This window comes from Phyllosticta capitalensis, assembly GCF_038381095.1.
Source record: "Phyllosticta capitalensis strain CBS 128856 chromosome Unknown BKA78scaffold_9, whole genome shotgun sequence".
NCBI lineage: Eukaryota > Fungi > Ascomycota > Dothideomycetes > Botryosphaeriales > Phyllostictaceae > Phyllosticta > Phyllosticta capitalensis.
Genome location: NW_027117447.1, coordinates 894026 through 921357, shown reverse-complemented (window position 1 = coordinate 921357; position 27332 = coordinate 894026). Strand labels below are relative to the sequence as shown.

Below are 27332 nucleotides of genomic sequence, written 5' to 3'. Positions count from 1 at the left end.
TATAGCTCTAGACTACTAGGATTCCTATCTCTATCTCTTATAGTTATTAACTTAAGAGGGATATTAAACTAAATAAATAAATAAATAGATAAATTAAATACTAAAAAAGAGACATTTAGCTAAATAAATAGATTATAAATAAATATTATAAGATTAGAAGGCTTAAGTTATTATTATTATTATATATAAAATACCTATAGCTATAGCTATAAGCTATATAGCTATATTTTAGTAATAGTAGTAGCAATATTATAGAGCTTTACTTATTACTAGAATAATATCTTATTACCCTACTATAGATTACTAATTTTAATTATTATTTAAAGAAGAGGAGATATAGCTTATAGTAAAACTAGAATTTCAAAGTGTTATCTATTAATTATTAGAAATAACCCGAAATGCTAACCTTTGTCTCTCTAACAATGCTCTAGCCCAATATATGCAACCCTGCCCTAACACAATAATACTCTAAGCAACTCTAAGCAACTCCAACCTCTGCCCTCTCCGCCTCACTCACCTCCTCCCTCCTTTGCTCTTCGCTCTCATTTTCAGGCTCCTCCGACCCTTTCCATCCCGTGCCCGCCTGCGCAAATACAACGACCACGCCTACCGTCACAGCAACCAAAAACAAGCCCTTCAGCGCGCCTTCGTACGAGGACACGGCAACCTCCCTCTCCACACCCTGCAGCATACCGACCAACGCCGGGCTGCCGACCAGGCGGCGCATCAGCTCTTTGACGCGTTCCCCCTTTGGATCGATGCCGTGCGCCTGGAACCCGGCGTACAGGAAGCGCGAGAGGAAGCGGGCAAAGATACCGCCACCGGCCGCAGCGCCGAACGACCCGGCGAAGCCACGGAACGTGGCGAGCAGCGATGTGACGATGAAGTGCGTGGCGGGTGGCGTAAGGTGCAGGGCATGTACGAGGGTGTAGTTGACAACGGCACCCGTGACGGCGCCGTTGATGAAGGTCAGCGCAACGAAGCCGGCGGCGGGGAATGCCGCCGTGCTACTCAGCGCCATAGACAGCAGGCTGATGGGGAAGAGCGCGGTAAAGAGAAGTGAGGGCAGGTAGAAGGATCCCGCGCGCCGGATGTGCAAGGCTCCTGCGGCAAGGCCGCCGATTGCGAACCCCAGGTTTGTGGGAATGAGGATAGAGCCGGCGGCGGCTGGAGCCCAGAGGCGCACGGCTATGGCGTAGACAGGCGTGTAGAAGAGGACGGACCATCGCGCTGCCATAAAGGTAACGCAAGCGAGGCACGACAGGAGAAGGCCTCGTGAAGAGAGCAGCGAAACAGGGATGATTGGGTCGTAGGCGACGCGGAGTTCGACAAAGGTGAACAGGGGAAGTAGAATCAGCAGAGAGACGAGTATGGGAATGGCTTGAATGCTGCTGCCGGAAAGGCCAAGCAGAAGCACAACGATCGTGAGAGTCTGGAGTAATTAGGTTGCTGAAGGGCGAAAAGGGGACATGCTAACTCACAAGCGACAAAGCTCCAAGGTAGTCAATCTGCATGATCTTGGTACGTAGACTCCGCGTGTCATCTTTGGAGGATCCAAGGTGCGAAGGAATGCTCAAGAAGATTGATATTCCGGCTAGGATCAAAAGCGGCGTCTGTGGCCAGAAAACGGCTCTCTTTGCAGGTTGTCAATTTGAATTCAATTTCGGAATCGCGCGTCACTTACCCAGCCAAACCGTGGCTCAATTACTCCGCCAAGGACTGCTCCCAGAGATACACCACAAGTGATCATGGTGTTTGTGAGGCCTAAAAGCAATCCACGATGTTTATGTCCACCAACCTGCAAAATGATGATGATGGCGACACTGGTGATGCCCGCTCCCGCAGAGCCTGCCACCACTCGTCCGACGAGGAACCATTCCAAAGATCTTGAAAATGCAGCGATGAAGGATCCAAGCGCGAATGTAAGTGCCGAGATGAATATGCAGGCACGGGGAGAAAATACTTGACTCAGCCGGCCCATGAGAGGGGTGATGCTAGACATGGGGATCTGGCGGGTGTGAGTGAAGGTATAAAGACTGGCAACTCCTCATGTTGATTATGAAGTACAGAGTAAAGAATTTAGGACTTCGAGTATCTCAAATTGGCCGAATCCGGAAGACCAAGAATGACGGCATCGATGGATCATGAGGAACGACATCAAAGACATACCAAGAAAGCCGAGGTGAACCAGGTGGCCTCCTCAAAAGCATCGAATTCTGCAGCAATGGACGATTGAGTGGTGGTGAGAAGGGAAAAGTTGCAGGCTATGTCGTCATCAGTAGCTGGTTCTCGCACGAAAATCCCCAGACAAGCCAGTGGAGGGGAAAGTGTAACAGGGATGCAGAATTGCAGAACCGCGTTGATGGGAAAGACGCTCTGGACTTCGTGAAACCATGCCCCAAATACTGGGGTTGTTCAACAAGACGACATGCACTTTGTCTGGCTGCAGTCTGCCGGTGGGTCGTACCAGCACACCACCAAATATCAATTGTACCGACCTTGAAGGAATATAATCATGCCAAGTGAAGCAACTATGGCCGCTCCTCGAAGGACAGAGATGGTCGGCTCAGCTCCATCTTCCACATCCCGAGCTGAATTGGACGATTTGGATGAGTTTGAGGAACGTGACGACGATGAAGACCGATTGCGTAGCAAGGGCGATGTTTCGGTAGATGTGCGATCTTGAACAGTCATGTTGAGAGGTGAAAAGCGCGGCGAAAGTCAACAAGAGATGGAGAAGAGGAGTGAGCCATGTATGCAGCAGCCTCGGAGGAGTCGAGATCAAAGTGGGAGAGCGCCATGTCTTTGATATGGGGACAGATACGTCGGAGTTGATTACAAAGGCCGAGCTCGTTGAGTCGGGTGTGGACGAGGGGAGTTAAGTGCCTGAGGCAGAGAAGCAGCAGCGACAGGGATTGCGTCGTCGGGTGCGGTGCGGGCGCGGCCTGTGCATGTTGCTTGGTGGCATCTTGTCAACCAGGCTGGCTGAACTTCGACCTGGTTGACTTCTCCCCGCCACCCAGGTTGCTTCATGATACCCATTTTCCTTTTGCGTCATGTCGTGATTTGTTGCTCTCTTGCTTCCACCTTCCTTCGGGATCATTGAAACCTTGCGTTGCCTCGCGCGCAATGACATTCCGCTCTTGGCGGCGTTGGCCGCTGATATGTGAGCTCCTCCGTGCAAACAAACGAGTCGAGAACTGACGCCTGGCTGCAGTAATCGCTCTCCTCGTCGCAACCGTTACCATCGCGCAGGATCATACCCCCGAAGAACATGCACATGGCCATGGCCCACAACGACAAGAAGTGCTGGCGGATGGCAGCTGGACCAAGGTGTCGCACGACACCCCAGTGAAGGGTGAGCAACACAGCTTGGATGCCTCTGACAGCCTTAACAAGAGACTAGGGACGCACGAGGTCGAGCAAGCTACGACGCTCCTTCGCAAGATTCGACCATCAGGCAGTCGCCTAGCCACAATTGCAAAGCCTAACGGCGTCCTCGGTTCGACAGCGTACTATGCAAAGGAACTCTTCTTCCTCCTTTTCATGAATGGACCCCCCAAACAAGAACTTCTTTCGTCAAATACCCAACCGAAGAAATTGAGTCAACCATTGGCCGATGCCACGAGACTGCTGGCTTCCGCCGCGGAAGAGGGAAATCCAGATGCCTTGTTTCTCTTGGCCGAAATGAACTTTTACGGCAACTACACGCACCCTCGAAACTACCCAGAGGCATTCAAGAGATACCATGAGCTTGCAAACTTGAACGGCAACGCCACTGCTCAGCACATGCTTGGATTCATGTACGCGACAGGAATCGGGGGCGTCGTGGAAAAGGACCAGGCCAAAGCAATGCTATACCACACGTTTGCAGCAGAGGGTGGGAACTTGAGATCCCAGATGACAATTGCCTACCACTATCACACCGGAATCGCCACCCCGCGGGAGTGCGAGTCTGCCGTGCGCTGGTACAGGAAGGTTGCAGACCGGGCTGTGGAGTACATGCGCTCAGGGCCACCTGGCGGGCATGTGATGATTAAGGAGGGCTACAGGATCGCAGACGACGTGGGTGGTGTGTACGGAGAAGGTGCTAGTGTGAGCAGCTCTGGCCCAAATGCAAAAGTTGGCGGGGCTACCTCTGATGCTCACGCGGCTTTCGACGACGTGTTGGAATACCTGGATCTGATGTCGAGAAAAGGCGACCTCAGGGCGACTTTCAATCTTGGCAAGCTTCACTACGACGGTGGCAGGGAACTTAAGCGGGACCTCAAAGCGGCAAAAGCATACTTCCTCGAAGTAGCCCGAGTTGTTTGGAACAAGGAGGGCAAGGTAAACAAAGACCTTCCTGCTGGCGCAGAAAGACTGGCATCCAAAGCGGCAGGATACCTCGGACGGATGTTCCTCAGAGGAGAAGGCATTGAGCAAAGTTTCTCCATCGCCAAGATCTGGTTCAACCGTGGACTCACCCATGGAGACGCTCTTTGCCAGTACTCACTTGGTCTCATGTACCTACAAGGACTCGGTGTCAAGCAAGATCCCCTCAAGGCTGCAGACCTCCTCGCTGCTGCTGCGGATCAAGACCTTTCCGGTGCCCAGGTCCGCCTCGGAGCTCTCTTCCTGGACCAAGGAGACGTGGGAACGGCCAGCAAGTATTTCGACCTGGCGGCGCGCAACGGCCACTTTGAAGCATTCTACTACTTGGCTGAGCTGGCTCACCAGGGCATTGGCAGGGACCATTCGTGCAGCCTCGCTGTTGCGTATTACAAGATTGTCGCTGAAAAAGCCGAAGTCATTGTTTCTCCTGTTAGAGAGGCCAACGACGCTTATGAAGCTGGCGATGTTGAAACGGCCCTCGTCAACTTCATGATGGCAGCAGAGCAAGGCTTCGAGACTGGTCAGGCAAACGTGGCGTATCTCTTGGACCAGGCACGACCGCGGCCAGTGTGGAACTTGCTACTCCCCAAAAGTCACGTTCCCCTCCTCGGAGACTCGTCGCTAGCTCTTATCTTTTGGACGCGGTCAGCCAAGCAGAGCAACATAGACTCAATGGTCAAGATGGGTGACTACTATCTTGATGGACTCGGAACCTCGCCCGACCAGGACAAAGCAGCAGCCTGCTATCAAGCAGCCGCTGAAACAATGCAGAGCGCCCAGGCACTTTGGAATCTGGGATGGATGCACGAGAACGGGATCGGGTTGGATCAGGACTACCATCTAGCTAAGCGCTTTTACGACCAGGCACTGGAGACTAACAGGGAGGCGTACCTCCCCGTGACTTTGGCTCTTTTCAAACTCCGGGCAAGGAGCTGGTGGAATACCATCACGCATGGCCGCATCAACAGCATCCAGGATGAAGAAGGTAGGTGGAATTCTCTGGCCTTGCGCATTGGAACATTTCTGACGCTCTTGCACAACAGAACCTCGCAAACCCCGCTCTCTCGCGGAGTGGCTTACTGCGTTCCTGGAGGCAGATGCGGCTGCATACTACGAACATTTCGAGCCAGATGACTTGGACGGCGACAGAGGCTATGATGACTACTACGACGAGCTGGACGAAAGCATTCTGGAGACGCTTCTAATTCTTGGGTTGGCCGGAGCGTTGGCGGGACTCGTCTGGTGGCGCAACCAGGCGGCGGAGAGAGCAAGAAGAAATAGAGAACAGCAGCAAAATCAGCAGCAGCAGCAGCAACAAGGAATTCAAGGCGTTGGGGAAGGCGGAGCACCGGAAGGGGGATTGTTTCCGCCGCCGGATGATCCGAACTTTAACGCGTGGGTTGTAGGAGGAGTCGGGCATTGACCAGGGGTTGCAAGTGTATAGACGAATACCTTTTCTTTTTTTATACATACAGAGATTGGTTGGAGAATCATGTAGCGGGTGCGCTAGAACTGTGGTGTACATTGGTCAAGAGCCGTCAATGGTTGTGGCCGTTGTTGACGTCGCTTGGCACTTTGGCATTCCCCGAAGCTTGTCATGTTGTGGTTCTGAGCTTCTTTCAGCGCCGTGTTTTTTAGCCGGCTCAGCTGGGGTGGCGAATTGATGCCAAATTGGGGCTGCAAATCCAAATAGTATCGCGAAGAGCAGGGCGCTGTTTGCACGGATGGCATGGCACTAGGAGGGCACGTTTGATGTCTGGACCGCATGACTGGGTTGGCTGGTGGTGAACGGCGAGTTTGGGTCTGCTCAGTCGGACAGTTCCTATTCAAAAATCCCCGAGCACAGAAAGGAGTTGCGGGCGATGTAGGATTCTCATTGTTCCTGTCTTGATTTCATGGTAGCCAAGTTTGGGCGGGTTGTGTTTATCACCAAGACATGGCCAAGTGGTTGTTGCAATGGCAGTGACGAACAGGGACCATGAACAGGTACCGTCATGTACTTTGTTGCCTTGGCAAAAGAACAGCAGCTAGCTGCGTTCAGTACAGCATCAGCAAGGCAAACGCAATGCGTCCTATAGTGTTTGGTAGTGCGAGCCACGTCTGGGTGTAAGCCCGAAACGAACTAGCAAGCAATACAATTCGGTCGAGGACAACAGGCTGCGGCACCACTGCTCGAAAAAATGTCGGCCAAGCAATCGAAGCAGCTAAGCCGGGCAGTCCTCTGAGAGGGCAGACAAGAGGTCACGACCTGAAGGAAGCCCGGGCAGTCTCCACCTGACATGGAGGTGCTCAAATAGCAGCCAACCACCCGCTCCTTCTCTCCGACCATCCTGTCACTCACGCATCCTCTCCTCCCCTTCGGTCAAATGGACTCTGACCAGCTCGAACAACACTACCGGCGCTACATCAGCCAGCTCAATGCCAAAAAGACGGACGACAGAGACCTTGACGAATTCGTACACAATGAGGTGACGCACAACGGCCGACGCATGTCACGCTCCGAATACGGCGCCATGATTGCCTCGAGCATCACGGCCGCGCCAGACCTCTTCTTCGACGTTCATCTGCTCGTGGCCAACGACGATCAAGTTGCGGCGCGCATCAACTTCAACTGCACGCCCGTGGCCGAGCTCCATGGCAAGAAGCCCACGGGAGAAAAGGTCGCCTTTTCCGAGCACGTCTTTTACCAGTTTGAGGACGGCAAGATCCGCGAGGTGTGGGCGCTGTTTGATGAGCCTGCTCCTCTGGCGGCAGCACCAGAATCAGCACCAGCGGCGACGGCAGCGGCAGCATCGTAGCTGAGTGCTGATTGGCGGGGGGAAGGGGTGTGGTGTCTGAAGATTGGAATGCAGCTGCAGCTCAGAGCGGAAGGGTCCGCGTGTTAAGGTTGGCGGCACCGGGTGCGGAGGAAGCGGTTAGCGGAGGGGTTTGGCGCATCACGACGACACATTACTCAGGCATAGCATGCTTGCGCAAAAATCATCAGAACCCTGGGCGTGGACCGAGGTCCATCTCCTTTGAGGCAGGCGGCGAGGCGTCCGCAAGGCATGGGCACGTTTTCAATCCAACTCATTGTCATCTCACGCTAGCCCTGTCGCTGTCATGTGAGTGACCGATGGCTTGCAAGTTGGAGCTGGACCTTCCGTGGAGGTTCCGCCTCCCCCCGAATCGTTGGTGATATCTCATCCGCAGTCCGCCGCTTTCCGCTCAGTGTTGGAGACAGCTCAGGTTTGACGGTCCCGCTGCTGAAACCAAAAGGCTCTCGTTGGTCGAACTCTTGTCCTCTTACCCCGGCCGTGCTCCACTTCTTTAGGTCGCGCTCCACCCGCTGCTCCTTTCTTTTCGACGTCATTGCCGTTGGATACAACACCACCGCTGCCATGGCCGAAGAGAATGCTCCTTTTACCGCGCCCACCGCATACAACTACCCCGAACCAAAAGCGACAAACTTGCAATATGAGCAACCGGATGAGCCAAAGAATCCCGTGGTCCGCGGCCTGCCGCTGTACTACGGAGCCTCAGTGTGAGCCGCGCGGCTGTCAACGGTGAAGACTGCATCATTCGAACCTTGACTGATAGTAGCTTGACAGGATCTCGTCGCTTGGCATTGTGCAAGAATTCCTCTGGAAGAATACAGGCTTTGGACGATTGCGTGACAGCTCGACGCTTGATGAGGTTGAGCCGCGCTATAATCCCACCGTCATCCCCGTCCCGACGACCAACGCATCCAACTCTCAACCCGCAACGCCAGCGGATGCTCCGCGGGTCCCTGCCGCTGACGCTGACGGCCGCTTCTACACCGTCTACGATTACCACGAGGCTTACAAGACTGGCAAGGTCACCCCCAGCAGTGTCGCTGAGGTCCTGTTGCCTCTGATACGGCGAGATGTCGAGAAGCGGTCGGAACACTCCACCGCGTGGCTCGAGGTGCGACCAGATCTTATACGGGCGGCGGCGGCTGCGTCGACGCAGCGCTACAAAGAAGGGAAGCCGCTGGGCTTGCTGGATGGCGTGCCCGTGACTGTCAAGGATGAGGTTGATCTGGCTGGACACCGGAAGAGCATTGGCACTACCCGGGACTATACTAACAAGGAGGATGCTACGTCTTATTGCGTGACGCAATGGGAAGAGGAGGGCGCAGTGATTCTCGGGAAGACGAGCATGCACGAATGTACGGCTGCCCCTCGAGATACAGAGCAGCAACATGCTAACTTGAGCTTGTAGTGGGCTTGGACACAACAAATAACAACCCCAACCATGGCACCCCCTTGAATCCCTACAACTCCCACTACTACACAGGAGGCTCTTCAGGGGGTTCAGGCTATGCCGTGGGCGCTGGTCTAGTGCCCGTGGCGCTGGGAGCAGACGGAGGAGGCTCCATTCGCATCCCATCGCAATACTGCGGCGTTTTCGGCATCAAGACGAGTCACGGGAGGGTATCGCTGCGACCGACGAGCAGTCTAGCTAAGAGCACCGGCGTCATTGGGCCCATGGCCGCCAACATGGCGGACCTCGAAATCGGCTACCGGACGCTCGCGCAACCCGACCGCCTCAACCCAACCTCCGCACGCTTCCCCCCGCCGCCTACCTCGATCAACCTGCGTGCCTCTCGGCCCAAGTTGCTCGGCATCTGCAAGCCGTGGTTCGACCGGGCCGACGCGCCCGTCAAGGAACGCTGCAAGGCCGCCATAGACCATTTGGTGCAGACGCAGGGCTACACCGTTCTTGACATCTCGCTGCCTCTACTGGCCGCGGGGCAATCTGCCCACGCGCTGACCATTCTCGCGGAAATTGGGTCCGGCACAGCCTCGCTCACAGGATTGACGGCACCCAACAAGATCCTGCTATCCGTTGGCGCGCACGCCTCGGGAATTGACTTTCTGGCCGCGCAAAAGCTGCGCAACTTGTTGATGCAGCATTTGGCGCACCTCTACAACAAGCACCCAGGCCTGCTTATCGTGACACCGACGACGCCCAACGCCGGCTGGCACATAAGCGGCGGAGCCGCGGACCTCGCCTACGGCGTCTCGGATGGCAACCGCTCCATCCGCAGCATGGAGTACGTGTGGCTGGCCAACTTTGCCGGCTGTCCGGCCATCCAGGCGCCGGTGGGCTATGCGGAGCCTGTCGAGGGCGGAGGCCCTGTCCCCGTCGGTCTTATGGCCATGGGCGAGTGGGGCGATGAGGAGGGCTGCATTGCCCTGGGCTATGATGTCGAAGCTTGGTTGAATGGTGGCTTGAAGGGAGGCCGTCGTAGGCCAGACAAGTGGGTCGATGTGCTCGGCTTGGCTGCTGAGAAAATGGCGAGTGGTGAAGGCGAAGGTGAGTCTGTGGGCAAGTTGTAAGTGGGCTTGTTTTGTTTGGGTTCGGAGTCGTTTTGGATCACGTTGGACTTGAATTTAGATTGGATATGTGGCCCCTGGTTTTTGGGACAATCAGGAGCCTTCTGACCTGCTTTGGTCCCCGTCCACGTAGGATTTCTGACTTTTGGATATTTACCATTTTGGATACTTTAGTATATTTTGATGCGGGCAAACGGCATTCCAAGATACACATAAGTTAAGTGTCTTCCCTCTCAATTTTTCAGTCCAGGCAATGTGATAAGAGGATTCAGTCAATTACGCTACTGAAAAGGCTTGTGATTGCATCCAATTGTATTGCTTGGCATTGGACATATCGAATGATTGGTTGCGGAACTTGTCAACCTGACTGGAGTACGTGATGTGTCCAGTCTGCTGCTTGAACCCAGAGCTCCTTCACGTGTCTTAATCGCTGTCGGGGGCTGCTGCGGATTAAAGCTGCTTTAAAAGCCACCTTTGTCAAAGCAAGCTTGAATTTTCGCGTTCTTTCATTTCACATGGATTATCTCACAGGGGGCCACTTACGTGAAGTCGAAGGTTGACAACTTGCTTTGGCTACATCAACAAGACCCGTCCATGATCAGGTTCCTGCTCGAGCAACACATTCTAAATGAGGAATACAGATACAGCCCAGTCTTGAGAACAGCCACCCAATTTCGTGTCGGTAGCCTAATCTTGAATGTCGAAAAGCTCACAGTTTCGTTGAATTGAACGAGCCCAGGTTGCTCGCACTAGATCCTCAACTTCTCTTGGGTCTTGGTGACCGCGCAATCGCCGACATCAACTTCAATTTCAAATTCAACAAGCGAATTGCGAGTTGGCTTGGCATCACTTGCCATCCAGACACGCTTCCATCGGACTTTCCTGGCGAGCGCATTTACGACGAACATTATTCGCTGGATTAGATAAGAAGCTTGATTGCTGGTCTAGGTAAAGAACGATTACTTCGCCTTGGCCGAGCCAAGCCTTTTGACGTTTTCTGGGAGCACTCGTTGAACGGGCGGACAGAAGGAAGGGTGACTGATTTGCTCGGTCTCATCGAATTGACGATGAATCTTCGGTATTTGGCCATGGAACTCTTCCTATACAAGCGCCACAACGAGAATCTGGACAATTCTTCCTTTTTCGGTGAGTCTGATGGAATTTCCATGATACGTCGAACTGGGCTGTGCCGCTGACGGTAGCACGTTGGAAAATGCAGCTTGACCTTCTACTGCGGCGAGATGTCGTATCAGTATGATCCAGAGAACCATTGAGGGCCTTCTGGTTTCAATGCTGGGTCGGTTCTCGTTCCAAATTTTCGCTAAGGCAATGAGAGGGACCTCTTTTGGAGACGTTCCACCGGATTTGCGTTTCCTCCTCTTGAGACAAATTGGCGAGTTCGTTAAGGAACCAAGAATCCCGCGGAGATTCACTGGATGTCTGTGGACATCAATGGAATTTTTTGATAGCTCCTCGGACTGCAGTGAGTGTACATGGCATCTTTCAGCTTCTGGGTGTTGCTATGAACAACTTGGAATTTTTGTCCTGGGGAGATGGGAGCAAGTTTGCAATAAATACCAGGCGAGTAGCATTTGTGGCTCGACAGCTTCGTCTACCTCAACTTGGCCTGTGCCTCTTTGTCGCGAGGTTCTCAGGAGTCATTCAGTCAGCTTCTTCAACCGCCATGGACAATCCCCGCCAAAAGCGTCGCCGCATTGAACAGCATGTATTCACAGTCAAGTTGAATTCTGCAGCAGCCATTGACCAGAAACGCAACCCCGAGTCGGCGGCGGCAAGCGAGCTTGGAGCCAACTTCGTGGAGCCCAAGGCAGACCCCCTGCTCTGGGTTCTTCAACAGGACCCCTTTGTCATTTTGGATCTCCTCTTCTTCGAGCTTCTACCAAGTCTGCAAGACAACAAATTTCTGGCTGCAGTCACGTTTGCTCGGACTGGTGTTGCGAAAGTGATGACCCTCAAGGACAACTTGGATCTCGACTTTAAAGCAGCGGTGTTGCTTTCGATAGACCCAAGGACTCTCCTCGGTCTCTGCGTCAGAAATCTCCTTCCCCTCGACCTGCACTTCGACAACAACACGAAGATTGCTGACTGGCTCGGCCTCACTTGCCCGCCAGCAGTTCTGCCTCCTTGTTTCACAGGAAAGTTGGCATACGACGAGCATCTGCCCCTTGAATGGTGGAAGCATTACTCTCAACTAAGGCACCTTTCAAGTATCAACAGATCTCAGGCGTCGATGGTCAAACGTTGAAGGATCATCGGAAAGGCAAGTTACGCTCGTTCGCACTGCGTAAAGCTGCTGACTTACACTCGACTACAGCGAATTTGAGAGCAGCAAAATCGAGGATTTCGAATCGAAGGTGGCGTTTCGAGAAAATTACACTGTCAAAGCAAGAACACGGTCAATTCGGCGTCCGGAAGCAGAATAACTAGGGAGGAAAGGAGGAGGAAGTGCACAGTCGATTCAATTTGGAGAAAGATGATAGGTGTAGGTAGCAACACGTATTCAACCATTGCGTGGGAAAACACAAATAATGTCCTCCATAGCCGTCGCCCTGACCCGACTGTGACTTGCGATAGCAACACCCCCTTTCATGCCAACCCCTGAAACCGACACCCCCTTCCTGATCACCAACCCCTGAAATCAGCACTACTCTAAGGTCTCATGTCTCCAAGTACCCTTAAAGTCCTCCTGCACACCCCACGTTAAAATCAGCGCCGCCGTTCCACAAGCCTCCGCTCCCTGTCTTGTGTGATATGCCATGGCACAATATGGTGGATGGCAGCAGAGCAGGGCATGACAAAGCTCCGACGACTGATTATTTTCCGACGCCCGCCGCGCCGCGCCGCCGTCGCGGACGCCGATGCTGACCGGAGCAAGTGTCATCATCTGCCGTGCGGATGGCGGCAGCGAGCCGGCGCTACAGGAAGCCGGTGTGATGATAGGGTGAGAGAGTCGTCTAGTAGACTACAGCGGGTGTGATAGTCCATGGAATACTTGCCAGGCGACTGATCTTAGTATTGGGAGAGTTGCATGGCGTGTTGGCAGTCAACAGAGAAAGTCTCATCGATGTTTGATTTTTCCTGGACGCATACCCAACACTTGCAGTCAGCGACACCGAAGAAGACAATGGTAGATACACAGAAAGACAGTCACAGACCCAAAAGAGCGGCGAGTGTGAGACTAAAACACGAGTGTCAAGTCCACGTGCCAAACATCTGTAGCACCGCAGAGAAACAGAGGCAAAGCCCGACAAAGAGAGAGACATGCAGCTGTCATGATGCCGGGTTTGTACATAATGTTGCGAATGACAATGACCATGCTGGTGCCCTCTGGATGGGCCAACCTCACATCTCCAGATCGTGTCTTCGATGTCCATCGACGTCGCTCACCGACAACCTCGACTGCACCCCGCGTCTGTCCGTTCACCTGTCACTCACGTCATCCCGTTGCCGACATACGCTGCATCTCGCTTCGCCCCCATCTCCTACGCCGACTTACACCGAGAGACCGGACGGACGACGGACGGCATCCTCCTCGCCCCGCGCGTGGGAGGTCGGCTCACGTCATGTCGCACAGAAAGGGGACGCACAAGTGCAACAACGACGCGGCGAGCTCTCAGAGCCGAAGCCGAACCAAGACACGCTCGCATGCCGTGCCCCACCACCAACACCGGAGAGCGATGACAACGACGACGACGGACGCCGGCCGAGCCCCGCGGGCAGTCTGGGCTGTGGGTTGGTGGGTGACAGGGGGAGGCAGAGAGGGAAAGGGGTTGCACATGTTGGACGCAACACGCGCATGGAGGCGGTCCCATCGATTTCCGGAGATCCGGAGAGCAGCGTGGGCTAGACGGCCGTCTGGATTTGGTGATGTGTGGGTGTGCAGCGGCTTACCCCAACTTCCTACACCGCCTCCGTTGACGACGACTGTGACGACGGGGAAAAACCTTTTTGGGCCAATGGACACGATGCTATTGCCGCCCTTTCCCCTCTACCCTCTGTGGGGGCTCCAACAGATGGTCAAGGGGGCATCAGACTGATACAGGAACACTCTCAGCGGCATCAAAACGGCATGAGCCGCCGATGGCTTGACCACTCCATCCATCTCATCTAGCCGCGCGGTCTTCGCACAGGATCAAGGCATTGACAAACAAACCGATTGGATCGCCAGAGAAGGTTTGAAACGTGATGGAGACCATGCATCAATAGGACGACCCAATGCCAAGCGTAAGCAAGAAAGCGTGGCAGACAGCGAGAGAACAGGTGGGGAGGTGCTGGTGTTGGTGGTGGGCGTGAGAAAGTGAGGTAAGCACAGAAGCGACTTCCCGACCGACCAACCAGCCAATCACTCCCGCTAGCCAAACAATTTCATGAACAGCTGGCGTGAAAGGGGAGACGACGCTGGTTGGATGTAGATATCGCAGACTGAGACGGAAAGGCGCCGCGAGACTGACGAGAAAAAAGACGTGTACTATGAAAACGCAGCGCGAGAGACATGCTTCAACACACCTCTCCAGCATACAGCACAGTCACCGGCGAGGACAGCGTACCTACCTCATTTCGCGTGCCAAACCATCGGGCCTATCGCCTCTCCTCCCAGCCCCACCCCCTGACTTCTCAAACAGTGCCTGGCCCCAACCAAAGCAACCGCACCAACCAAGCCAATAGGTTGCGAACCAGGCATCGTGCACTCGCAGCTACCCCTGGCTACACCTGTCGCTAGCTGTCGGCGACGTTGGCATTTGTCAGTCAGGTACCAAAGCACCCGAGTACCTAGGCAGCAACGCAAACAAGCCCCTTGCGCAGGCCATATTCAAGCAGCCCCCCGCATCGTGGTAGAGGAACCACGTGGGAGAGTTGCGGGACGACGGACCAGGAACGGATGGGATCGCGCGAGGCGACCCGAGCGGAGCACGTTTGGCTTGGGCGGGTGTTGGTTGCGATAGCTTGTCGCGAGGGGGGAGGGGGATAAGGAGGTGGGGATGGAGGGGACTGGTCAGTTAAATGGTTGCGCCGGCGCAGGCAGGGGGCAAGGTTGGGTGTGTGTGTTTTGATGTAGGCAGACTAGAGCATCCGTGAAGGGGGGAAGAGAGTGTCCACAGGGAGTGAAAATGCTTCCGATCACTGCTTTCCGCAAGTCTCCCATCTTTTCAACATGTTCATGCGTACAGCAACCAGCAAAGGAGAAAGCAGTCTCCTAGGACAAGTAAGCGGAGTACCAAGTTCGTGCCATTGGCCTGGGCGAGATTGTCGTCCCAGCTCAGCCCCGCAACCCAGCTCTTCCAGGTTTTGCCATTCTGCCCCCTGGTAGCACCTCCGACTCCAGTATGTGCCGGACAGAGCGGCCACCGCCCAGCCAGGCATGCATTCGTGCCGTCGAGACGATTGTTCAGGCTGAGCTACAACGCTGGACCAGGCCGGGCTGTGCTCTCTCTGGCTGGGCGGTGCTGCCGGCAGAAAGCCATCCAATGCGATCCCTGCGACTGCCGTTGGCTCACCCATTCGCTGCTGCCTCGAAGCTCGGCAGGGCTTTGGCGTTGGAGCACGCAACCAACACACGAAACAGGGCAGTCCGACAGGGATATATCTCTTTCCGCTTGTGGCTGAAACACTGCGCGTGTGTGGCCACCTGCCCACCCTCGTGCTCAAGCCTGGCGTTGCACTTCTGCCTGAGGCCAACAGAAACTTTGTCTTGGGAACATGGAGTCTCCGGGCAGCACAGACAGCACAGCACAGGTCAAGACTGTGCAAGACAACCTTGCCAAGACGACTCAAGCTCAAGCAGCGTGGTCAAGACGAGGCGGAGACGCAGCAAGCAAGCAACCAGCAGCGTGGCTGCCTGTCGCCTTGCAGACGCGACTACCGGCGCGGAAACAGTCGGCATGCCGGGGCGCTGGGTTGCTCCTTGGTCTGCCTTGTCCCTTCCGCGTACCGCTCTCTGCAGAGTGACCTTAGAGATCGCAAAGAGCCTGGGTTCGGGACCAGAGATCGCGATGGAGGGAATAGCTTGAGCTTGGTGGTGAAGAAAAGAGAGTGGTGCGGAATGCGTGCGCCTTGTTCTGTGCTGCAGATGATAACCATGATGGTAGAGGTTGATGCTTGAATGCGTTGCCATGCACTGCAGCTCAGACGGGTTGGAGAGAGCGGAGACGATGATGATGGAGGTCGAGTGACGTGCGGAGGTGGGAGAGAACGGGAGAAGAGGAGTAAACATTGATGCCGTGATAGAGACGGAATGGAGGAGTGGAGTCGAACGAACTTGACATTCCGCCTTCTCACATGCCACGCCCATTTCCTATCCCATTGCAAGAGATTGGAGTAGGTACTTCAAAGGTACCTCTCCTCATGACCTCGCATCGCAGCTCGTGAACGCCCAGCCCAGATCCCCGGCCAAGTCCTACTCCGCTCGCTCGCCTCCATCCACACCTCAAAATTTTTCAACGGGCTGCGGAACTCTACAAGTCCCGAGAGCAACTGCGTCCCGATATCCAGGAAACAGCTGCGTGGCGAGGTCGTGGTGGTGGTCAGACAGAAGACGGCATTCGTCGCGACCACCGACCAATAACCTCAAAGATGCGACATGCGACAGGCAATGCGCTTTGCGCTGGGTCCGTCATTGGTTGAATACCTATGTAGGTATCGCGTCTTCAGTCCGTCTGGCTCACTCCACCCAAGTGAATGAACCCTCCCACTCCCGTTTTGCCCTTCATGCCCTTTTTGCGTCAGACTGGGTTTCCTACACCCATCCATATTTTCTTACTCTTCCTCTGTTTCGCATTGCTTTTCCTCGTTGCGACTGTTGGACACAAGCAAATTTCTCCGGCAACCGGTATTTACTAACCTGCAGCATCTTTGACGCAATTGTTTGCTTTTTGACGGCGCCGCCGCTACTGCGCGTGCATCCTCTGTCTGAGATGTGTATGCGCTGCGGGCAAAGAAACGCATGTATCTGCCTTGCCACCCGCCAGCCACGCGCTGCGTCACTGCGTGCCCGGCCGGTAGACCGGTGCGTGTGTTCCTGTACCACAACACCAGAAACACGCACAGTCAGAGTGAGAAGGAGTCATCACCGTTATCATCGAGGCCAAGCAACAGCGGAGGCAAGCAAAAGCAACAGGTCCACAGAAAATAAAAGTCCGATGCGGCTGCTGCAGCAACAGCTGCTGCGTGCAACAGTCGATCACGCAGTCAGTCACTTCTTACATGAAGGTTGTACAACTTCGACCCGGCAGACGGCATCGCAAAAGTCCGTCCGCAAGTCCTGTGTAGCCATCCGTCGGCCAGGTCGGCCGACGTGCCTCGTACCCGGGCTGAGCAAATGATTTGGTTGACGACGATACGGCATCACGACGGTGATGATGCTGACGGACGAACAGCGCCGTCTGGTGAGCAACCTGCGCATCCAGGTCTCGAGTGACGTCGGCAGTTTAGAGGGGCGGCAGGGCGGTCCGGCTCAGACCCCGAACCGGGATGGGTCTTGTAGCGTGTGTAGCCTTGCGGGGTCGGGGTCAGTCAGGTCGCAGCCGGCGGTGCGCCCACGTCGTCATCCATCGCGATGAGCGTTGCGATGCGAAACGCATTGTGCGTGGTCCCCGCAGGCGATGAGTATCGGACGGGTGGGGTGGAGTGGGGTGTGAAGCGCAAGGTGTGGAGGGAAGGGAGGGATGGGTTGGGATGGGTGGTGAACGAGAGGAGATCGTACGGTGCCGTCATCGTCGATATCGTGTTTGGGAAGCTGTTCCTTGTTCGCTGTCCGTTCTCACATGCCAACGGGTTTAGCTGGTTCTGGTAGAGGATATCCGCGACACATTTGCGTGAACTCGCCGTCCTAGCAGTTAAACTGTCCAATTGTTGTTGCTGTTCGTTTCGCGCGCGCAACGAATGCTAGCTATACGTAAACTTTGCGGTTGTTGTAAGCTCAGCCCAGTAGTGGGCGTCGAAGGAAACTCTGCTTCCTCGAGTACTGCTCTCCATCACCCAGGTTATGCCTGTCGTGAGGTGCAGCCGTGTAGAGTAAGAAATGAGAAAAGGAGGAGAGAAAAAGAAAAAAGATCCGCTCAAGATCCACCCGATGCAACTTGGGGGAAGAGAAAGTCGAAAGAGAGTACACACTATGTTTTACGGGCAAGCCCCCGGCTTGAACCGCCGTCGCTTCCAATAGATGTCGTCAATACTGTTGGTCACCAAGTAAACGCCAAAAATCAACCAAAAGAGACAAAGGAAAATTTTGAACAAACGCCAAGTTAACCGCAAAAAGTAGCCGCCAGGGGTCTAACGATTGAATGTCGGAGAGTCAACGACAGACGGAGCATCTAGGAGCAAATGGAAGAAAATGAGGCACCAACGTGCCCAGAAAATGGCGGAGGGTATCGAAGATCTGTGAGGAACCGAGTGGATGAGGAGAATAATAGTACAGAGTGAAGGGGCCAATGGGGTCGCAACGTCGTAGCGGTCGTGGCAGAGCTTGGGTCGGCGGAAATACGAGGTCGTGTGACTGAACCAGTCATGTCGTCAAGCAGCGTCAAGCGTGCTTTTCAGGGCTAGTAAAATCCCAAGGTGCTTTTCCTCTTCTTCAGCTTGCGCGAAATGCCGGTCGACTCAGGCTCATCCGGGAAAGGAGGCAACTCGAAAGGGGGCTCTCTCTCGTCCGCGCCTCTAGGGATCAGTTTCGGCTTCCCGGCGTTGCTCGACTTTCGGCGTTGCGCAGCCATTTCAGAGGCGCTCTCAAGAGGCGAGGGCCCGCTCATCCGCGAACTGCTACGACGACCAAATACCGAGCTTGCTGGAGTGGAAACAGAGTAAGCACTGGGCGTGACGGGAGTTGGCGGCATTGAGGGGCCTAGGGGCGAGGGAGAGTACAAGCTGTGTTTGATTTCGGCAGGCTCCGTCATGGGAGAGATGGGAGACAGAATGGCAGAATCCTGGTCAGGGGCCGGCTGAGACTTGGATTTGCTCTTGGACCGTTCGCGCTTGCTGGCAGGCGTGACGGCCATCTTGGCGAGGGTGAGAGTTCGGCTGATGCTGCGGAGGCGCCTGTGTGTAGGCTTGCCGTCGTTACTCTTCGGGGAGACGTCCTTCTTCTCAAAGGGGTCGGTGTCGAGAAACGTGGGCGTCTTGACAGACTTGGTCGAGGCGAGGGACGTCGTCGACGGAGCAACAAAGGTGGGCAGATGAACGGAGCCTGAGCGTTGGCGGATGTGGAGGACAGAGCCGCGCTTGGATCGGGGCGGTTGGGAGTAGGAAGACCGGGCAGATGATGGGCGGCGGAAGAAGCTGGAGAGAGTGGGGGGCCTTTCGAGAGCTGGTGATGCTGGATCCTGTTCCCTAGTAGAAGTACGGCTGAGCGTGGAAGGGGTGGGTGTCATCCTGGCGCGGTTTTCAACTTCACCTCGAACGAATGGAACTTCGCCCTCGGTGGACCTCCGACCCTTGGATGGGCTTGGAGTGGTGCGACTCCTAAGGTCCATGATGGAAGCCCGTTGCATACGGCGCTGGTTCTCCTTGGTTTTAATGTCCCAGCCGGGATTCGACTCGGGAAGCATGGGGTTTGTTATGTCAGTAGTAGACCTCATGAGCCTTGGGCGGTCGACCACTTGGCCAAAGGACGAGGTCATGGCCATGCTAAAGTGCCTCGCAGTCTTGGTCGTTCGGAGCGAACCGGTAGAAGGGATAGGCTTAAGAACATCTCCATCTTGTGCGAGTGGCGACTTGGGGAGAGGGGGACGTTGAGACATGGGCATAGCGGTCCTGCGTCTCTCTGCCTTGACATCCTGCATATTTTGTCTCCAGGAAAAGTTTGGTCTGTCGGCGCTGGCGGGAGGAGTGTGACCAGCGTTGACCATGGACATTCTCGACATGCGCGGGACGGGGGACTTGAGGATAGGGACCGCATTGGCGACCGAGGGGCAGTTGGCGGTTTGCTCGCGGACAGCGGCAGTCTCTGAAAGGTTTACAACCTTGGCCCGGCCGGCGGAGACGTAGGATACTGCGGTGGCGACTTTGCAGGGACTTGGGATGCCATTTCCAGCTTGGAGGCGTGGGGACACCACCTCGGCTTCCATGATTTCGACATCGTCCTCATCCAGCTCAAACGACTCTGTAGAATCTCGATCCGTGGGGGAGAGGTCTTCCTCGGAGGAGAGATATCTTTCTTGCAGCAGGGCGTCCGAAGCCTGCAAGGCGGAGTTTTGGTGAGTTGAAGAGGGTGCAATCCGGATCCGTTCAGCATCGTCGAGATCAGGCGTGCTGGCAGGGCTGCCTGAATTCCTGCTCTGGCCGTAGGTTTTGTCGAGGGACCATTGCGGGTGCTGGGCGGTTGCGAAGTGTTGGACGTCGACCATTTTGGCGGCGCGAGACGAATGCTACGTCTGCTGCAGAAAGGGAGCGGAGTGTTTATGAGGACGAGTCGAGGGGAAGGGTAATTGGGAGAAGTCAAGAGAAGTAGGTAGCTGGTGGGAGTGCAGACCCAATACCGCGTTTGCGCTGCTTGCCTGAAGCAAGGTGTAGGGATGGGGATAGGGATCCTGGAGTAGAAGAAAAAGGGAAGCCCCAGGCAGGACGAGCAGGGCAGGACCAGGAGGCGGATGGCGCAGGGATTAGGTGGTTCGAGGGACCCTTTGTCGGTTTTATTAGGATGAACCGACGGTTGTCAGTGCGCGGGCATGGAAGGTTTCAGATACAGGCTGATGATGGGAGAGAAAGAACATGAAGACATAACGGCAGCAGCAGCAGCAGCAGCAGCAGCGGCGGCGGCCAGGCAGATAATAATATTGGTTAGCAGTGGAAAGGCGGAGAGACGGGCCCGTAAGTAGGGTGATGTGGGTGCAGCGGTGGTGGAGTGGAGGCTTGTGGCCGTCAGCTGGTGGTTGCAGCCAACTAGTAGCCCGAGCCTGCCCTGCCTGCCTGTGCTGCCCTGCCCTGCCCTGCTGCACACTGCACTGCCCAGGGGCATTTTTGACGCCGAGTCAGCAAACGTCGGGCCACACACCTGGGGTTGACGGCCTTGGGGCCAGGAATGACTTTCCTAAGGTCCTCGGTCACACTGCAAGCGGTTCGGTGTCGCACACGCGTGGGTTGTGAAGAGAACCATGTGAGGGATACTCAGTACTTGCTGGGTACCTTGACCATCTTGACCAATTCGGAAGTGGCGCCCTCGGCAGGGTTGCTCCGTGTTTCGCCTGTTCGCCTGGCCTCGCCAACAGAACCTCTATACACGGTTGGTTATCAGCATAGAGAGACCTGCACGAGCTGGTGCGATGCGACAGATTTCTTCCTGTTGAGACTCCTCTCTCACGGGCAGCGAACCGCATCCGAAGCTTGTCTGCCCAACGGCGCTTGTCGATCGAGGCAGCATCCAAGGCGGCACGCTATCGGCTGGCTCTCTGACTCTCAGGGTCTGCTTTCTGACCCGAGTCAGTCAGACGCACATCATCGACTTGTAAAAAACAACCACGGCGGGGCCACCGAGGTTGCGATCATCACCAGTAGGGATCCTAGGAAACCCGGCAGGGGGGCCAGGGGGCGTGTGCTCCCCGACTGGCTGTCGTCACTTGCAGCACTCACCAAAGCTCCACTTTCGCCCGCCCCCTCAGATATCCTCTCTGTGCTGTGCTGTCGCTCCTCATCTACTTCCATCTATCCTAATCCACCTCTATCTACACTAATCGCCGTATTTTTTGGTCCGCCGAGCTTCCGATGCTCGTGTCTGCTCCTCGGTTGTCGTCAGCTCTACGGGAAATCGTACATCAGGGACGCCATCAATGCGTCCGTCTTCGCACCGTCTGCTCGTGCCTCGGGACCTCTAGATGGCCAGTGATGGCGCACTTTAGCCGCCTCCATGCGGGAGACGCCTCGCTTGCATTGCGTTTGTTGCATGCTCCATCAACGTCGATGCTTCATTTGCTCCCTCGATCACCAAGCGCCCTTCTACGCACTTCTTTGCCATATCAGTTGTAGTTGACCTCCAGGCCCCCCGGAAAATCCACTCGTTCCTGCACCTGCATGACGACGCCCACGCTACCACTACTACATCACCTGACAGTAGTCCTACCTGTCAACCTACCTCGCCTATTCGCAGACCCACTCGCTCTCTGTACCTTTTCTGCATCAAAATTTCACCTCTGTTTCAATCCCTCCAACCGGTGGCTATGCGCGACTACGCGCGTTCTGTACAGAAAGAATGTCGTTTGACCGTCAAACAGCCACGTCCCCATGGGTACTTTGGCTACGGAATATTTTTTGCCGTTGGCGGCACTGCAATGTCGCATGCGGACATTGCTTTTGCTCGTTCTCATGCAGGGAACGAGCCGAATCACCCCAGGAACGGACCCAACCACGATAAACCTCCAGCCTTGGCACCACCACTCCATCAACATCATCGCCAGCTGCCCATCAAAGGGCATCCAAACATCTCCAATTCTACGTCTTGTGCGCCATCCATCGTCTTTGCCGCCGTCTGTCGCCATCGGGCCACGCCGCTGTTAGTGTGCGCCATTGACCAGACTATACCGTTGACGCCTAAACCCTCAACCGCCACTTGCAACGCCCTCGTTCCTCCGTAGCTGCCCCTTATTTTTAGCTGCCATCACCTGGCTCACCATAGCTGCCCGCTGTCCAGAATCCCAGCCTCACGAATTTGCCAGACTGCCCAAGCCCGCTAACCACCACCAGTCCGCAAACGGTCGGGGAACCCACGGTTGTCACTACCTTCTCAAACAGCAGTTTCCTCTTGTAAGCAGTACAGAAAGCTAAATTCATTCTTAGGCGGTGCTGTCTGAATCTATTTCCGTCGCACCTTTCCAACCGCCATCACGACCTCGACTCTTGACTTCTCGCGACACGCCTGCGAATGCTGTCGTTGACTCCGTTGGGCGCCGGAATTGGCATCGGCTAGCGTACCTGACTTCTGCGTCGTCCCGCCTTGCAGCAAAGTGTCCGAGTTGGACAGCGACCTGACAGGTGGTTGACCGCTCCTGCGACCTTCCTTCGCCTAATGCATCGTGGCGCAATAGCGGCGTTGACGACATTGCGACTTTTGGCCTCTGCAGCAAACGGCGGCCAGCCATTGCAATTCCATCCTCTGGACGACGACCACTGCCAAATCTCCACCATCCTCCGCCGCTGTCAAAAATCATCACCACCACCTGGTCGACTCTCTTCATCAATGGCGCTCCGCAACTCTCTGTCGTCCTCTTCCTTCAGGCCCAAGGCTGGCTGCTTCCTCCCGCCGGCGCTGTCTCCGCGCGTCCAAAGTCCCTATCACAGCTTCGACGCTCCTTTCCCGCCGCGCGCGGGCGTTGGGCGCCCCGCCTCCCTCTCCACTGCTGATCTCGCAACTCTTGCCCGCGTCCTCCTTCGCGTCCCGAGCTTTTCAGAGATCGGAACGATTATCATTACCCAGGGTAATGATGACGAAAGCGCAGCTCCCGCAGCCATCGCCGACTCTCCGATTCTGGTCCGCCTTAATGTTGTTGCTTGCCACCATGAACCCCTCAGACCCTTCCCATCCGTGTGCATCTTTTCCGAGTACGCGGCCTCGGTCAAAAGACGATCAGCGGCACTGCCGTCTCGTGACTCTCTCGAGTCTCTCACCGCCCCTTTGTCGAGTCGTTTGGCTACCGTATACGGATAGAGGTTATCATTTCGCCTCCATCCCACCTCCAGCATCCACATATCGAGCGCAGGAAGCCCGCTTCACGCCACCCCATCCTCCTCCTACAGCCCTCTACCACTCCGCACCAAGCCTCCGCTATCTTTCCTTTTCCCACCCCCACCTCCACAAGCACCCTCCGGACCCCCTTGCCGTCTTGGCGACCTCTTGGCTTGCGTCGGCGTCCTCACTTCTTTGCGCTGCTGGGCTCTGATATGCTTTGCGCCTCTTCCTGTTGACAGGTGTAGCGCGGTGTTGCTTACATAGGCAGTGGTTCCTCCACACTTTTGAGTTGCCGCCGCCGCCGCCGCCTCGTCTCTACCCGGTTTGGCTCCGCCTTGACGTACGGCATAAGTCAATCTCTGATGTGGCAGCAGGCAGGTGAGCGAGATGGAGAGTGTTTCACCGCGAAACTCACGCGTGTTTGACGTGCGTGGTTCTCAACCATGGGAAAGTAGGCATGATGGTGATCTTCTAGAAAGGCATAGTGGAAGAGGCAGTCGCATTAAGTAGGTGGTTGGAGAGATAAGCTACTAAAAAGGTGTGGTTGGTCACAATTCTGCAGAGGTGATGTCAGTGGTGAATGCGTCGAGTGACTATCCCCTCGCAACCACGGTTGCTACTGTGCTGTCTCATCTTTTTGTTTCCACAGATAAGGGGTAGGCGGCACACAAATGATAGTCGACAAGAATTGAACACAAGAAGAGAGCAAAGCAGCCGGTGTGCCTGTGCACAAGAGCCGGCGTAGTCATGACGTTCTACAACTTCTTCGTCCATGTCTCATAAATCAAGTCGAACTTGTTCACCAAGTCAATCACATGCTTCAGTTCGAGTGTGAAGACCAGTGTGTCTGCTTCTAGTTTCCATGATAGCGCCCCATGATTCTGAATCCTCAAAGTCTAAGCTCTTGCCTTCATTGCCTTGCCCCTTGTCTCAATTGCTTAACCCCTGCAGACCGAAAGACCGCTAACCCCCCTCAACTTCTACCCCCATCTCGTCTGGCTCCTTCCCTTGCATCAATTTTTATCGCCTGCTGAGACGACCTAGGAAAGCAATCAATCAATCAATCCCTTCCTAATTCGTGGTTATTCTCGCCGGCAAGAGAGCAATCGAGGAAGAGAGCAAGCACTTCCTCACCCTTCATTCAATTTTCGGATTGGGGCAGCGCTCATCTACGCACAGCTTGACAATTTAAATGCATAGAACAATGGGGTATGAAGGGCAGCCAAGCCCGCCCTTTCTCTCCTTGTAGATGGGCATGAAGATAATGTTTTGGTTCCCACAAAGTAGATCCGCGTCGTGAGTAGCTGGCTAGGATCTGCTATAGCTGCGAAAGACCAGGATCTGCGGTGGTCGACCAAGCAGGTAAATACTCTCTAAATGCCTGTGTGGTGCAAAATACGAGCTCCGAACGAGGTGCAAGATAGGGACAGCAGTTGGGCAAATCGTGGCAAGCAAGCAAGCAAACAGGGAGGCAACAGGCAACAGCGGGACGAAAGAGCCAACCCGAGCAAAGCAGATGTGCAGTTTTCTCGGGCCGGGAGTAGGGTGGAGGGATGTGTGAGGGGTGCAAAGAAAAGAAGAAAAAGGGGAAATTGATGGAATTTCCTCGAACGGGAAGGGAGCACAGGAGCTGGTAGGGATGTAGCTACAACATGTCGTCATTTCTCCGCTGGCTCAACATGCTTCATGGTTTTTTGAAGGGCGCACGGGCGTGGCTGGCGGGAAGACATGGTGGTAGGGAAGGGGGCGGAAGCGATGGAGGGAAGATGGCGAGGATAGATGATGGATGTCGATCTTTTGTGACTCTCGTATTATAATGCTTGTGCGGTTGTGGTTGCGAGAGGATGGGATGCTTGAGGGAGAAGAAGGTCGTTCAGTGATTTGATTTCGTTGGTCTTGCGGTGTTATCCATGTTGAGTCTAGGTGTTAGAGCACCCGGGAGCATTCAAGCAACTCTACTGTTGAAAGGTGATGCTCATGACAGATGGATGCACATGCGACCCGACAATTCCTTGACCGTAAGCCATACCTCTGGTCGTCCAGCCTCACAGGGCTGAAGAATATGTGTAGAACCACGATAGTGCGTTTGTATGCAGGATCCTGTTCGCCAAGCCGTTGAAATGCGCTTGAGGAACATTCGCCTATCGCTCATGACCAAGTTGGAACAACTCATCTGCTGACCCCGCCCTTTTACCGCGCACATCTCATCGATCAGCTAAAGCCTCAGAGGTTGAGATACAGCGCGCCAGAGCGCGTCGTTCCCTCCCGAATCCCAGCACACAAGACGAAAAGCAGACGGCTATCCAGGGGCAGCGGCAGCGGTCAAGGATACTCCCCGTCCACACGGAGACAGGGAAACAGAAAAGAAATCCGCGGCAGTCGGCACGGCATGATGGCATCTGGAACAAGATGGAAGCCATTTCTTCCACAATCCATCGCCCGGATCGTGTCGTTGAACTGATCACTCCACAGCGGTGGATCCAGGCCGAGGGACTGGACGTGCATTTGATCCAGATCTCGCGATAATCTGCCCTACTCGTGCTGTGCATGTCATGTTGTAGATACGCGAAATGAGCGCGGCGCTTGAAAAAGAAGCACTGATGCTGCAGGCCCGCTGTTAAAGTGAGCGCAGCAAGCCGGGTCTGTCCTGTCAACGAGTGGGCCGAGAGAAAGCAATAGAGTAGGAAGTAAGGTGTCTGTGGCTTGTTAAGGGGTGAGGGCGCGAGGCCCCGCACTCGTATCTGCATCTGCTTGAGTGTTGGTCCTGGACAGCAATCTTGTTATACAGAGGACGTGGTTTAGGCACTGGCATGTCGGTAGGTGGGGAGGAGTCACCATGGCTTGCAGGCTTGCTTGCGTGCTCGGGTTCGCCGTTGCTACCAACGGTTGGTCCGATCCATCCAGTCGACCCTCGTCGTCTCGTCATTTGCTGTTTCGAGAGGACTTTGAGAGCTTCTCCTCACAGCTTCCCTCCATCTCTAGCATCTCGAAACAACAAACACTGCCAGTCGTAGTCGTACTCGTTCGCATCACGCCAACAGACCGCGCGTCTCCATCTACATGGCCCCTATCTCGACACAACCAAAACAAGAGGCTCCGCCCGCAGAACCCTTCATTTCGCAAACTCCCGGCTCAAAGCAGGGGAGGTGCTGTTCAAAAAGTAACAGGGATTAAAGGACAGCCAGGAACAGCCCAGGCGGATAGAACAGGGCTCCGGGCTTGGCTCTTCACCGCCCGGATGACAAGGGGCCCTCCCCATGACCGCGCGACAAGAGCGAGCGGTTTGGTTTGGCAGGACGGACGGAGATGAGTTTGTGAGCAATGACCGACGGCCGGCTGGCTCCACGCGGCTGCACAGGCCAAAGTCTGTTTGGACTGCATGCTTCACGCAGACAAACAGGCAGAGACTCTGGTTGTTGGCCTGCAGCGGGTGGCGCTGGGACTGGCAGATAGGGTTTGGTGGGGTTACTTGGCTTGAAGATGGATTGCTTGAACGAGATGTTGCCGCTGCAGCGGATGCACGGGAGATTGCTGTCGACGCGTACGGGTGCCTCGCGATTGGGAATGCTTGGTGTTGAACGAGGCAATTTGGTGATGCGAAATGACAGCGGGTAGAATTTGTGGTGAGAGGTGACGGGTCAGGCGATGAAAGACGTGCTGGCATTTTCTGTTCAATGCTTGGCCCAGACTTTGATACGGCCTCTCATTGGTCATTGATAGTGATAGCTTTGGGCACGCACGAGAATTGTTGAGTAGTATTTTGCCCCTTTTGCCTTCCCGGGTATCCGAGTACCATCTGACCAAAAAGAGAAAGAACCAAGCTCATTTTCGCCACTATGCCCTTGAGGATGTACGACGTGGAGTGTGAAAAAGGCAGGGTACTTTGCTGTCTCCCAGGGAGTAGTCCGACTCCAAGGATGAAAACGCTGGCGTGGGTCTTGTCGAAG

At 55.0% G+C, this 27332-nt stretch overlaps 7 protein-coding genes across 7 annotated transcripts; 5 read left to right on the top strand and 2 right to left on the bottom strand.

Annotated features, from left to right (window-relative positions):
* Window positions 1-241: 241 nt before the first annotated feature.
* Window positions 242-2847, bottom strand: BKA78DRAFT_321870 (major facilitator superfamily domain-containing protein). Its single transcript, XM_066889067.1, has 5 exons — window positions 2499-2847; window positions 2170-2264; window positions 1685-2008; window positions 1482-1634; window positions 242-1432 (listed from the first exon to the last, which is right to left on the bottom strand). Exons 1-5 carry the CDS (start codon window positions 2692-2694, stop codon window positions 479-481), a joined length of 1722 nt encoding a protein of 573 aa, XP_066741198.1. The 5' UTR covers window positions 2695-2847; the 3' UTR covers window positions 242-478.
* Window positions 2848-2980: 133 nt separating this feature from the next.
* On the top strand, window positions 2981-6295 carry BKA78DRAFT_186659 (uncharacterized protein). The gene is made up of 4 exons (XM_066883509.1): window positions 2981-3166; window positions 3218-3358; window positions 3407-5359; window positions 5418-6295. Exons 1-4 carry the CDS (start codon window positions 3130-3132, stop codon window positions 5795-5797), a joined length of 2511 nt encoding a protein of 836 aa, XP_066741197.1. The 5' UTR covers window positions 2981-3129; the 3' UTR covers window positions 5798-6295.
* Window positions 6296-6740: 445 nt separating this feature from the next.
* BKA78DRAFT_355452 (polyketide cyclase SnoaL-like domain-containing protein) lies at window positions 6741-7172 on the top strand (the record flags this gene model as incomplete). The annotated part of the gene is made up of 1 exon (XM_066891905.1): window positions 6741-7172. One exon carries the CDS (start codon window positions 6741-6743, stop codon window positions 7170-7172), a length of 432 nt encoding a protein of 143 aa, XP_066741196.1.
* A 582-nt stretch (window positions 7173-7754) lies between these two features.
* Window positions 7755-9719, top strand: BKA78DRAFT_255917 (amidase signature enzyme; the record flags this gene model as incomplete). Its single annotated transcript, XM_066885038.1, has 3 exons — window positions 7755-7897; window positions 7965-8545; window positions 8599-9719. 3 exons carry the CDS (start codon window positions 7755-7757, stop codon window positions 9717-9719), a joined length of 1845 nt encoding a protein of 614 aa, XP_066741195.1.
* Window positions 9720-11400: 1681 nt separating this feature from the next.
* BKA78DRAFT_298283 (uncharacterized protein) lies at window positions 11401-11982 on the top strand (the record flags this gene model as incomplete). Its single annotated transcript, XM_066886887.1, has 1 exon — window positions 11401-11982. The coding sequence occupies one exon, from the start codon at window positions 11401-11403 to the stop codon at window positions 11980-11982; it is 582 nt and encodes a 193-aa protein (XP_066741194.1).
* Window positions 11983-18128: 6146 nt separating this feature from the next.
* Window positions 18129-20218, bottom strand: BKA78DRAFT_186591 (uncharacterized protein). The gene has a single exon (XM_066883508.1). It carries the CDS (start codon window positions 20072-20074, stop codon window positions 18275-18277), a length of 1800 nt encoding a protein of 599 aa, XP_066741193.1. The 5' UTR covers window positions 20075-20218; the 3' UTR covers window positions 18129-18274.
* Window positions 20219-22544: 2326 nt separating this feature from the next.
* Window positions 22545-23665, top strand: BKA78DRAFT_186574 (uncharacterized protein). Its single transcript, XM_066883507.1, has one exon. The coding sequence runs from the start codon at window positions 22726-22728 to the stop codon at window positions 23362-23364; it is 639 nt and encodes a 212-aa protein (XP_066741192.1). The 5' UTR covers window positions 22545-22725; the 3' UTR covers window positions 23365-23665.
* Window positions 23666-27332: the final 3667 nt, after the last annotated feature.

What these genes read in the sequence shown, in the direction of transcription:
- BKA78DRAFT_186591 (XM_066883508.1), bottom strand. Translation starts at nt 20,074, where the DNA reads ATGGTCGACGTCCAACACTTCGCAACCGCCCAGCACCCGCAATGGTCC.
- BKA78DRAFT_186659 (XM_066883509.1), top strand. Translation starts at nt 3,130, where the DNA reads ATGACATTCCGCTCTTGGCGGCGTTGGCCGCTGATAT. An exon ending in GCGGCGTTGGCCGCTGATAT is followed by an intron (nt 3,167 to 3,217) that starts GTGAGCTCCTCC and finishes GCCTGGCTGCAG; the next exon opens with TAATCGCTCTCCTCGTCGCA. An exon ending in GCACGACACCCCAGTGAAGG is followed by an intron (nt 3,359 to 3,406) that starts GTGAGCAACACA and finishes ACAAGAGACTAG; the next exon opens with GGACGCACGAGGTCGAGCAA.
- BKA78DRAFT_186574 (XM_066883507.1), top strand. Translation starts at nt 22,726, where the DNA reads ATGCATCGTGGCGCAATAGCGGCGTTGACGACATTGCGACTTTTGGCC.
- BKA78DRAFT_321870 (XM_066889067.1), bottom strand. Translation starts at nt 2,694, where the DNA reads ATGACTGTTCAAGATCGCACATCTACCGAAACATCGCCCTTGCTACGC. An exon ending in CATGATTATATTCCTTCAAG is followed by an intron (nt 2,265 to 2,498) that starts GTCGGTACAATT and finishes ATGACGACATAG; the next exon opens with CCTGCAACTTTTCCCTTCTC. An exon ending in TTGAGCCACGGTTTGGCTGG is followed by an intron (nt 1,635 to 1,684) that starts GTAAGTGACGCG and finishes CAACCTGCAAAG; the next exon opens with AGAGCCGTTTTCTGGCCACA.